This window comes from Argiope bruennichi, chromosome 3 (assembly GCF_947563725.1).
Source record: "Argiope bruennichi chromosome 3, qqArgBrue1.1, whole genome shotgun sequence".
In the NCBI taxonomy this organism is placed as follows: Eukaryota; Metazoa; Arthropoda; class Arachnida; order Araneae; family Araneidae; genus Argiope; species Argiope bruennichi.
This window is the reverse complement of record NC_079153.1, coordinates 36357930-36370463: the sequence shown is the minus strand read 5'-3', so window position 1 is coordinate 36370463 and position 12534 is coordinate 36357930. Positions and strand designations below refer to the sequence as shown.

The 12534-nt window shown below is 29.3% G+C and overlaps 1 protein-coding gene across 1 annotated transcript in view; it reads right to left on the bottom strand.

Moving 5' to 3' along the window:
• Positions 1-12534, bottom strand: part of LOC129963804 (T-box transcription factor TBX20-like) — a 134802-nt gene that overhangs the window by 81703 nt on the left and 40565 nt on the right. The window contains exon 2 of the mRNA XM_056078371.1: positions 3877-4267. Within this exon, the coding sequence (XP_055934346.1) occupies positions 3877-4267 (391 nt within the window). The remainder of the gene's footprint in view (positions 1-3876; positions 4268-12534) is intronic.

The following is a 12534-nucleotide window of genomic DNA, read 5'->3' as shown; positions in this document are numbered from 1 at the left end:
TCAATTTATATAAAAGATGTTTTCTCCAGTTATCCTACCAATTTTACATTTTTCACTTATGTATCATAATCTAATATCTATTTCCAAAGATTTACATTCGAATATCACACACCTTAGTAACTAAAATACTATATCTAAATGAAAGAAAATGTTAACGACATGAAAAATATGGCTTTTTTTTTTTTTTGGTAATTCATAGTTTTAGAAAATATTTGTGATTAATTTACTTAAAAATATCTCAAGTATGTCAAAGTTACATTATCCTGCTTTTCCTGCTACAATATTTGTAGAAACGAATCGAATTTATGTATTGTTCGTAATCGTTAAATAGTGCAAATAAGTTCTATAACCTTCTTTATTTGACACATATAACGCGAAACTTGAATTAGTTTTCGAAAAACTGAAATTTATTACTTATAACGTCTGTCTTCCAACTGATAATATGCTATTTTATAGTTTGTTAAATCAAATATATTATTCGAACTGAATCGTTTTTATAGCTTGATATGACACTTAAGTAAGCTGTCAATTACTGTATTTATGACTTTATACTGTTATAATTCTTTTTTTATTCTTAGAATAGCAGCGAAACGATGTCAGACAGCCTCTAAAAGAAACAGTACCTGACACCATTCCTCTGCGGTTTCCCAGCTGTTGGATTATTTGGTTTGAAAAACAGTCCAGGATAACTATATAATAACTTCCCAAAAAATTGACTGATGGGGGGGGTGAATAGTAGTAATAATAGTTATTACTATTAAGTGCCTATGTGATGGGCGGTCCAGACAAATCGTGTAGATGGTGCGTGCTACCAATCATACCACCGAAAAAGGTATTTTCTCTCCCTCAAACACAATCGATCTTACCGCCCTTTGGAGGAGGGTACAGGGCTGGAAAAGGCACATGATTTCTGACAGACATTGACCTTTCGTTCCATAAGAAAATAGATGCTGAAAGACCTTATTGTTATCGATGATGTTGTTGGGATGTGACATATTCTAGAAATTAATTCGGTATTCATAGTTATAATAATTCATTATTCCAAAGACTATAGCAAAATATCAACTCAGTGTGAGCCATAATATTCAAGAGCTTTAGTTTTGTTAAGAAGCATTTCTTAAATACTTAATTAGAAATAATTTCTATAGTGATTTAGCGTTTTTATTTTTTTGTATACACAGTATAAGGGAAGTATAGTAATCGTCAAAAAATTCGAAGTCGAGACTTTGGCGAATCTCTAGGTTTTCGACCATCCGAATTCAAAAAATAAATTGTTGGAAAATGTTCGTTTGTCTGTCTCTGACAAAGATAACTGAAAAATGTTTTGAGCTATACGGTTGAAATTTGGTATACGGTCTTCACAACAAATTTGTAGATTTCTATCACATTCGGTACACAGATTCAACATTTACAATGAAGACATCTGTCAAATTTTAAGTCAAATCCAATGAAGCGTTTTTTTCTCGGTCTGTTCTTTCAAAAACATGTAAACGCGATAATTCAAAAACTCAGTGACTTAAATATATCAAATTTGATATGGGATTTTGTGACTTCAAGTCCAGTTTTGTATCAAATATTTGCTTCAATTGGTTGAGAAGAATGTGTCTCTAAGTTCAGATTCGATTTCCGAATACTATTAACGGTATGCGAAGGATTAATCGCCAATTAACTCGCCAAGGATCACTCGACAGACTCATTAAAAATGCTAAATTCACGTCAAAAGTTAGTATTATTGTAAGACATTGCCATACATGGCGTTTTCTGGGAAAACACCTTTATTAGGGAATATACGAGAAAGTTTTGGGGTGACCATTCCAGCTGGATTTCGGAAGAAATCTTTCTTTTTAAATGAATCTTGTTTTTATATGTAAGACGTTTCTCGGAATTAAAATCCTTTCATATATTATATTTTTAACGCAAAAACTACTTTTGTATAAATAAAATTCTTATATCATTTGAAGCGGTTTTTAATTCAAATTTGAATTTCAAATGAATTAGATCATTTTTAAAAGCGGCTTATAGCTCAATTTCTCCGTAAATTAATAATGTTGCTGTATTAGAATTGCAAATCTTGTTCACAAATGGTGAAATATTAGAACGGTTGTCTTCATTTCAGCCATTGACTTAGGCTTAAGCATAATAGAATCACTACTTTGAAATCAATAAAAGTATAATCAAAAGATGCATTAAAATAAAAGAGAAACTTGTAATGGTATCTCTAAGTGTAAAGAAGGAAACTGATTTTCAGTTTATAATTAATTGAATATTTAAACAATTTTTGCACTTTGAATGTTGGCAGTACTCTTTTTCATGCTTTGTATAATAGGTTTTATTTTAAAGTTGGTTGAATTCGCTTCAGTCGTTTAGAAGATTATATTGTTCATTCTGAGATTCGAAAAATCTCAGCTCTTTTGCACATACGTTAGGGTGCTTTTATTTACTTATAATGGGGTGAGAGGGGGGATGGAAGGATTATATTTGTATATTTAATAATAAGGTAAACTCGGATTATTTGCGAACTTAGGAGATATAAAAGTAGCGGATAACTCGTCATTTGTTGAAAAGTGTACTGTAATTCACAATAAAATACTTCCGAGCAATTTTCATTTACTGTAAGGGGCCCTACACATTAAATTATGATGAATAAATGGAAAATTTGTGTTCTTAAAATTCGCTAATTCCCTTTTTTACGAAATAATAATAATTTTTTTATAAAACACTTTTTTTTCCCATGCGTAATTCAATTTTTTGTAAAATGTTCTTCCTGCCACTTTTTATTTTTTTTCTCCAACTTGAATGCCATGTAAGCAATCAATAAGAAAGTTTGAGTTAAAATAAAATAGTATGGTCAAAAACGATACAACACTCACATATACGTGGAAAAAAAATTGAATGTAAAAGTATCTAATTGAGCAAAAATTAAGACCAAAAAAAGGTGTAGAATTCCGAAAATACGCTACTTCTTCTGCGTCTCACCCCCTAGCGAGGTAGAAACGTCGGAAAGAGGCAATCACGAGATAGTGAAAGCGAACAGTGCATACATAGCCACAATGATTCTTATTTATATTAATGAGAATGAAATACAGAAATAATCAATAAAGGAAATATGATAAAATGAAATAATTTTTTTTGTGTATTAATATTAAAAGTTACTGTATTTTCATGCAATTGTTTCAGTTTGAAAAACAGTTTGAAGAAATTATAGAAAATGAATGCGAGTGTATTTTCCAACTGAATTTAAGCTATTGTATCATTTCGTCGGAGAAAATACGAATTCAGGGTACTTGTTTTTCGTTAATTGTATCTAATTTGTTATATAATTATCGAATTAGAACTTTTTGATTATAGTACGTATAAATATGCATTTATTGTTGAAATTACTAAAACTTTCGATATGGCTATCTGTAAACTAAATATAATTCTTATTAAAAATTTCTACGTGGGATACTTCATCCCACTATGAATTTCTTTGAATTTAATGCTGCAGGTGAAGAATACAATATACCAGATAATAATCTCAAATATTTCGAAATAAACAATGCCCAGATTTTTCCTCAGTTAAGATTGATTACTGAAACTGATGAAAATCCATGTGTAACAAAGCTTGAAGATGCGACACCTCCTCATTTTATCTACCATAACAACTGGGCGGTAAAGACCTGATAATGATACTCCTCTACGCACACAGGAAGTAAATTGAGGATAACACTATCTATGCGAGATATTGAAATTATCGTCCGTCGCAGCATTCGATTCAAATAGGGTAGCAGTATCGAATTATACAACAGTCTGCGTGAATTTGAGATAAACAAGATATAAAAACAATCGCTGCTCATTTGTCAATCAAGTCAGTATGTTGCGGTAATTTCGACTTACCTTCCGCTCTTGGTAATAATCATTTCGGTGCCCAAACCGTGAAATTTCTCCCAAAGGTCCTTTGTTTCCAGGTGGGCTTCGACAGCTTTCAGCTCTTCGCAGTTGCACTTGCCCACGATGGGCGTCGCTTTATCAATTTTCTCTTTCTTTTTATCGGACTTGGATTTCGCCGGCTTCACCTGGTCCAAGCTGTCTGCGCTGTCCTTGCTGGACAGGTCGAAATTGTCCTCGGATATCTTCGTCGATTGCTTGTCGATGTCGTCGTCCACCAGCGGTCCGGTGTCCGTGTCTGAGGGGGTGAGTTCGGGGGATGTTGCACATCTTTGACCTGCTGGGGACAAGAGAGAAACGGGACTCAGGGGGCTCTGAGAAGTCCGCTCCACCATTTTGGCTGTAATAGAATGGAAAAGAAAGATTTTATAATAATAATAATATTAAAATAGAAGTAAAATTCTACGTAATATCAAGAATTCTCAACTTGTTGAGTGTTTTAGATTAAAAATAAGAAACCTGTTTTTAAAATCTAAGAAGAAAAAAAAGAAGGGAGGGGGGGGGAGGAGCACAGTTTTTTGAGGTTTTTTAACAGTAATAAAATTCCTATACCGTTATTCTAAAATATACGGCAAGATTTAATATTTGCTCAAAAAAAAAAAAAGCAATATGGAATAGAAAATTACATGACAAAAAGAAGAGTCGTAAGGACCTGAAAGAGGGATTAAAAAAAAAACGATAAAATTTATTCTGCAGTTAAATTCAGTTACACATACAGGGAGAGTTTTAATTAACTGAATTTTTTTTTAAACTTCTCAGGTCTTCATTAAATGTTGCTATGAATATGTGCAGTGAAATAGAGCAAGAAAGAAAATTATTCAACATTCCTTTTTTAAAAAAAGTGTCACCAAAATCATCGTATTCACCCGAAAAAATCGTATTTTTATTAATAAAAATTGGTAATAATTAATAAAAATTTATCAAGGAAAAGGAAGCACTATTTTTATGGAAATGGTCTTCGGCTTTTACAAGCCAATATAAGCCATTTAGAAATGTAGGCCATTATATATCATTATCTTGGTGGAATGCATAGGTCACTTTAATTTGATATCAATCTATATATTATTATCTTTGGGATCATTCGAAAGATTAGGTTAACCATAAAAACCGGAAGACCTTGATGACATCAAAATGTGTTATGATTTTAATCATAACACATCAAATGTGTCATAACTCATACATTTTCAAGTTAAAAATCATAACACATGCACGAGTTTATGGAAACTAAGACTAAGTTATTGTATAGCTTTTTTGACTAAGTTATGGTACAGTGTTTCTTTGGAAAACTTTCATTTTGAAAATATTATACATTTGATATCTTTTAAATATTTCTAAATAAAAATAGCTTGTAGTCCACAATGAATTAAAAAATTATTTCAATTCAGTGCAAGTTAATTAAAATTCGCACTGTGTTCTACAAATGCTAATATGAAATGTTATCCATTACTGTTTTGTTTTTCGTGTTAATAATAACACTACAACAATCCTCATCCCGTTAACAACCATCACGACACCAATACGGGAATTGGTATGGAATCCTAAGAGACATCAGGTGCCTCGGTCCAACTTCTGTCGGATGAAGTATGTACCGACATCGGAGTGTTGGAAACTCAATCTCCCATGACATTACTATCTCATCCGGAGAAGCTAGAACTAACTTATTTATTCGGTTACTTTTCATCAATGTATTTGCAGTACCTTCCTAATAAAGTATACTAGCAAATAAGATGGTATCTTCTATTTTGGGAATATGATGTCTTATCCATTGAACTCAAATGATGTGCAATATTTAAGATGTTTATAAAATCCTCGTATTTCTTGTATAATATCTATTAATGACTTAATTGTATTTATAAATTCAAAGAACCATACTCTTATGCATTTGTGCCACAAAGATCACATTTTGATGTTAATTATGCTATTTTCAAAAATACAGACGAGGAGATTGAAGTTCATCAACTAGGTTCTAAATATTGAATACAACTAACGGCGAAAATTATTCGCAATTTGAATTCTAAAGGACTCAATAATATTCAAAATAAGTAATATTTCATATAACTGCGCAGGTTTATCAAAATATGCAAAACACGTGGCAGATGTTAAGCTAATTTTAAAGACTCACTGAATCTCATTGCTTTTCGAGTATATATTATAGACGTTATGTAATTAACAGTGGATTTTCCTTTACGAAAGTTTAGGATGTTTTAATAAATCTTTTAAAGTAATTAATATAAATGTAAAGTAATTAATATAAATGAAAAGTAATTAATATACATGGTGAAAATTGAATCTTCATTGTAATCACCATTTTTAAATTATTTATTTATCTCAGGCAAAATAAAAGAGAAAAAAAAAGAGCCCACACAAAAGATAATTTTTTTCCCACAAAATTATGAAAATAATGATTGTGGATGTTGAAAACATGAAATATAGTATAATCTGAATAAATGTTTAATAACTGAATAATAAAAAAATATTATTTTTTCTCAAATAGGCAGATGTTTTGTAAAAGTTTTTTTTTTTTTCCTTCTTTATGTCATAATATTACTTTATTAACTTCTTTGTTCTATAAAATGTTTTAAAAAAATTATTAAAATGTTGCATTTGAGCAATTAAAAAAATATTGAAAAGAAAAAGCATTGTCTTTTATTAGTGCAACGTTAAGTTTTGATACATATCTTGTGAATTGAAACTGCGATTTGTTGATTAATCCAATAGTCGTTTTTTAAAAATATTTTAAGTTGTAGAATCATCAAAAATAAAAATAAACGGATACTAAGAATGGAATGGGAAAATGTCATTTTATTTTCGAATAGACGTTTATTTCAAATATTACTATTCAAGGTCGTTTCTGATGAAGTACAAGAACGAAATATGTTATTTTGAAAGAAGAAAAAGTTTTACATGTATGGCCTGTTATTTTTCTTTTTCACAATGATATTATGTTTCGTAGCATTTCTTTTTACAGCAATAAAATATGATTTCAACATCGCAATCAGGATGAGATCTAATGGTATGCCTAACACTATATTTTAATTGTTAAAATTAAAATTAACAGGTGATTTAGAGTCTCTCAGGTGTGAGAAAAACCTTATTTAACCCTCTGATTTCACAATTTTTTAAAATTACTATTCAATGCGATGTTTGCAAAATAAGTTCAAATATTTTTCAAACAAAGTGAACTGATAGTATACGTTACACGATAATAATATGATAGAATACAAATCTGCAATCGTAAATATAAACACTCCAAACTGCGAAAAACACGAGATGCAATAAAAAATAGACTGATTGCCAACCCGCGGAAATCGCATGATAAGTAGCTGAAGGGTTAAATATAGTCAACTTTATTTAAAATTCAAAGAGATTCCTTCACAAATTAATGAAGGTGTCAATAATTAAATGTAAGAAAAAGAGTCAAGGTTTCAAAAACAAATTTTATTAGTTTGCTAGAGAGTAAAATGCTTTTGTTAATTTTAAGTTATAATTTATAATTATAAATATCATGGAATCATGAAAATTTCTCCTCTCAAATTCACTATCAACTCAAATTCATTCGTATTAATGCCACTCATGTGTGATCAAAACTTAAATAAATAAATTAATGAATTAACTTATAATTGAGATGTGAAAAATATTAAAATATATATTATTCTTATCGAAAAAATATATCTCTATAATATTTCAAATCTTTAACCTGCAAAAAAAAAAATTAGTAAAAAGGACCAAACGATTGTGGAATTCCGTATAAATAAAGAGGAAACAAGAATTTAAAAAATCGTCTGCAAAAAAAAAAAGAAAAAAAATATCGTTAATATTTTGAAAACATTCTTTTTAAATTTAAAAATCTTTTAATCCGGGGGAGAAAAATAACCTATTCTGCCTTCATTAAACTAATTACTCAATGTCTTATCCTCGCATACATTATAGCTCACCTCCGTGACTCGTAGATCAATATCAAGTTTCTCCGATGCGGTTATTGCGTCTAATTTGAGAAAACATGGAAAAGAAATCGTACTCTATAAGAAGTTTTTAACACTTCGTCTATCGGCGCTCGTCTCTTCCCAACAAACTTGAAATTCCAGTTCCCCCTGCCGGACGCATGCTCCGAATACGTTACAGCTCCATAAATCCCCAGCATAAACGCTCTTCATATCCTAATATAATCGAACTTCAGTGTTTAGATGCAAATGGTCGCCTCACGCAGCGCTCCATGGGACGAGTTCCCAGATGTCCGCTCGAATTTATCATGCAAATGCAGCTTGCGTTCCTAGCAAAGACATGATCAATTCTGTGGTCGGTATTGATCACTTGCCACCAGGTGAAATTCTTCTCGGTCTGTTGGGAAGTCCACAAATTGTGATCGGGAAGTCGAAAAATGAGAGTAGTCTTTGAATTTAACGTTTAGAAGCAGAAATAATTCTAGAATGCGAGGTGGAGATAAATGGGTTACAAATGATTGTGTGAAAAAGTTTCTGATGCGATCATTATTTTCAATGAAATAATTCATAATCTATTCCTGTAATAGTATAAACATAGCATTATATAAATTTTTTCAAACTATTTTAAAAAAGGTAGAGTTGTTTTTTAATATCCTAATTCATTTTTTCCATCCAATTAGTAATATGAGTATCCAAACTCAGTAATTTAGGACGTTCATACTTTAAAATTGAAACGCTTCTGTTTTACTTTCATTACTAATATCAGACAGACATTAACTGTTCTCGACGGTGAAAATTACCGAGCTTTCAGTTGCAAATAAAGGGGAATTTTTTTGCAAGTAAAATTTAATATCTGAATTGAAAATTTAGGACATATAGAACAGATGATTTATTTTAATTATAAAACAGTAGAAAAATATGTGTTTCTTAAAGCATTTGTTTTTTAACGCCAAATCGAATATGCGTTGTGATGCGACAATTTTCAATTTCGTAAGTACAAATCGGTTCGTACAGAAAAATTAATTCTGCTTAAAACCATTCAAAAATTAGAATAATATAAGAGCATGGGTTTAATAATTGTATTGAATTTATTCCCAATTAAATATGTAAATAATAATAAAAAAAATAATAAATGTTGTGTAATTTGAAAACCCCAAAAATATATAATATTTTACATGATTAAAAAGCCGCTAAAAATTAATATTATTGCGCTGAGAAAATAAAAATATATTTAATAGATGCAAAATGTTTGTAAATATTTTTGTACAAATTTTCATACAATTGTAATGAATAGAATTCGTTCTGTGCGAACCAAAATTTGAAGAAAACATGTTTCAAGAAAAAAAGTAGAAAAATCTACTTTTTAAAATATTTTTTTTTATCATAGGAGCTCCTGTTAAATTCCTTGCTAAAGGATAATTTATAAACTTTCAACTTTTCAAGCCTTAACAAATTATACATTTCTGTAATTAGTGAAATATCCCCTATTTTATTACACTAAAAGTGAAAAATCAACTTTTTGAAGGTACAAATGTCCGCAAGTCCCTTAATCATTTTCGGAAAATATTTCTTTTTTTCCTTCTCTGTTCCATTGATCAGAATGGAATATCTACAAATTCTTGTACTCGTTCATATTTCTGTCAAAATTTCAATGCTAAATGAGAACCAGTGGCAGATAAATAGTAGAAATATCGAGGAGTGTTTTTTTTTATTTTTTTTTTTATAAAGTTAAAATAACGAACTTCGACAATATATATACTATAGAAAGGTTAGATTTCTATAAATAACAATTTTTCTTTGAAAAAAAAAAGAATCTAAAGATAAATTTACTAGTGATTTGTTGTTCAATAAGCCTTTATAGTCTAGTCTGTTTTTCTAATAAAAAAAATAAATCATAAAAAGACTTTTGATGGAATTTTCATGTTAAAACAAAAAAGCCATTTAGCCATTAGAACCATTAGAGCCACATTTCGAAAATCAATATAATCTCAATTATTGAATGAGGGTTCAATAAAAAAAGATCCCATATAAATCGAATTTGATATTACTTTTTACGTACTCATTCCCTTCTTAAAAAATAAAATTACAGAGAAAAGCAAAAAAAATTTATATAAAAGCGAAGAACTCAGTTTCCGTAGTTTTTATGCCCACGAAATTTATAGTTTCCAAGACATATCAGTCCATTAATGTAGACAATTATATTTTATTTTATCATTTTAATGACAATACGTCAAAAACGAACGCGTAAACACACGTATTTAAAGAAGAGACATGTGTTTACTTCAATGTATGTACCCCATCCCCTTTTTTGCTTTTAAGTTATAGTTTCAAACTTAAGTGATTAGAATCAGTTACATAAATTAATTATTAAAGTCGATTAACTGCATTTTTTAGAATTCCATATTCATTTTTTCTGCGAGAAATAAAACATATTTATTTACTTTTAAGCCCTATTAGCTTATATAAAGACAGACAGAAAAGGTTATTAAGTAAGTAATAATAAATACAATAAGAAATCAGGGAATGCCCTTCAGATTTAAACTGATGATCTCACGTGACTTTTTTTTTCTTTGTTAATGCGAATGAGCATTTCTTCAACCTTGTTAATTTTTTTTTAAACGATATAAGCGACAACATGACATGCAAAGTTTAATATCAGGAAGTTATATAACAGAACAAATGTTATATACCTGTTTTAAAAAAGCCACTAATAACTGTATTGTTTAAAACAAATTATTGAAGACTGATACAGTTGAAACAATTATAAAGTATAAAAATCTGAAAACCTTTATCAAATATTACATTGTAAAATCGCTGCAGTTCTTTCTTCTTTTTTCAAGTAGCATTGAAAATAATGAAGAGATCTAGGTTAAGACAAAGGAAAAGGAAAGGATAAGCTTTAATGGTCGTTTATACAATTCTAATCCGTATTTTTCGAAAAACACGATCCTATAGTTATAGATTTGAATTTTATTAGATTTATATGTAATTTAAAATTAATTCAAATCTTAAATGATTTTTACTAAATTAAAATCAACCAAACTCTTAGTTAAATTTTTAAAATTTATCGGAATTTAAATTAAATTTTTAATTAATTTCAAATTAATTAAAATGTTAATATCTTTCTTCAATAATTTCAAAGTATATTATAGCCCAAAAACTATTTTTAAATCACTTTAGAATATTTTTTTTAAAAACTTTCCAATGTTAGCAATATTATTTCCCTGCAACTTGTTTATTTGTAAAATTTAATAAATTTTTCGAAATTAGTTTTGAACACAATTTCGCTGCAGTGCTTTTCTTTTACGTAACCAGAACCGCAATATTTCAAAGGTATGATTAATGTGTGTTATTTTAAAGATTCTCATGCGCCTAAGAAAGAATAAATATTAGACTTTTTTAGTTTAGAACAAATTAGTACTTTAACCCCTTGACATGCGAATTTATTTAATTTTCTAATTAGATGACACATCCTATTTTAGACATTTATTGTTATTTTGATTCTTATAAAAATAAGTAACATTTGAGATACTGAAGCGTTTTTAAGGGATTTTTTTCTTTTTTCACTGTTTAATTCTGTCGCTTAATTGCAGATTTAAAACTAAAATTTCAGTAATTCGATGCGCGTCATTGTATGCGAAGAGGTTAAACAAGTGCTGGGACATAATTCAAATTATTGAATGTCTTCTAACGACATAATTTTTTTCCCCATAAGTGATACATTTTTTTTCAGTAAATAAAACGATGCGTTATGCACAGAATGCAACGACTAATGTAATCAAGCCATGAGAAAACAAGGTGGATGAACACACTTGATATGTTAATTAATTAATTTTTTTCTCATAACATATCAATCAGAGATCAGATGGTTTCTTATTTTACAAGAAAAGAGAAACAAGTTTTTGTTGAAGTCAACATTTCTAATGCGGCTCATATAGCTGACAAAAGAATATAACAGAAAAATAATGAAGGGGCAAGAGAAAGAATAGAGAAAATTTAAAGAAAATAAGCAAAATCAGAAGAAACAACAAAAAGCAGATTGATTGATATAAAGGATATGATGTTGATAAAGATTAGTAGGGCGATTTTTCTCCAATAAAGAATTATTTTGCCAAGAAGCGTGAAGAAAATTCAATTAAAAGTACGAAAAGGCTACCTCAAGTCTGCCATATTTTTCAAGAAATGATTAGAAAAACAAAAACCAGTATAAACACCTATATAGCATGATTCAGAATTTTTTTTTCCACCTCCACTAATTCTGAAAGCTTATCAATGCCAAAAATTTAAGAAAACTTCTAAATGAGGCGCATCAAAAAATTTCCTATTCCAGTAATGCTATAACTTCCCGCTCCGAAATTCGCTATGAGAAATTATCATCTGCTTCGCTACGATGAGAGTTAAAAGAGAAAAAGAAAAACGGAGATAAATTTATCGATAATTGTTTTGAAAAATTACTTAATATTAAACAAACGGAACACTCCCCCCTTTTTGAAAAATATAATTTTGGCAAACATTTTTATCGCCGCGGTGGCAATCAATTTTCTTTTCTTGCCAAATTGGAATTACTTTGGAGTAAAAGATAAAGGCTTTCATTTCATTTAAGATGCGTTTTCGAGTATCTTGCAGACAAAGAAAGTTCATTTGTATTCATAAAGGAAAAGCTGCG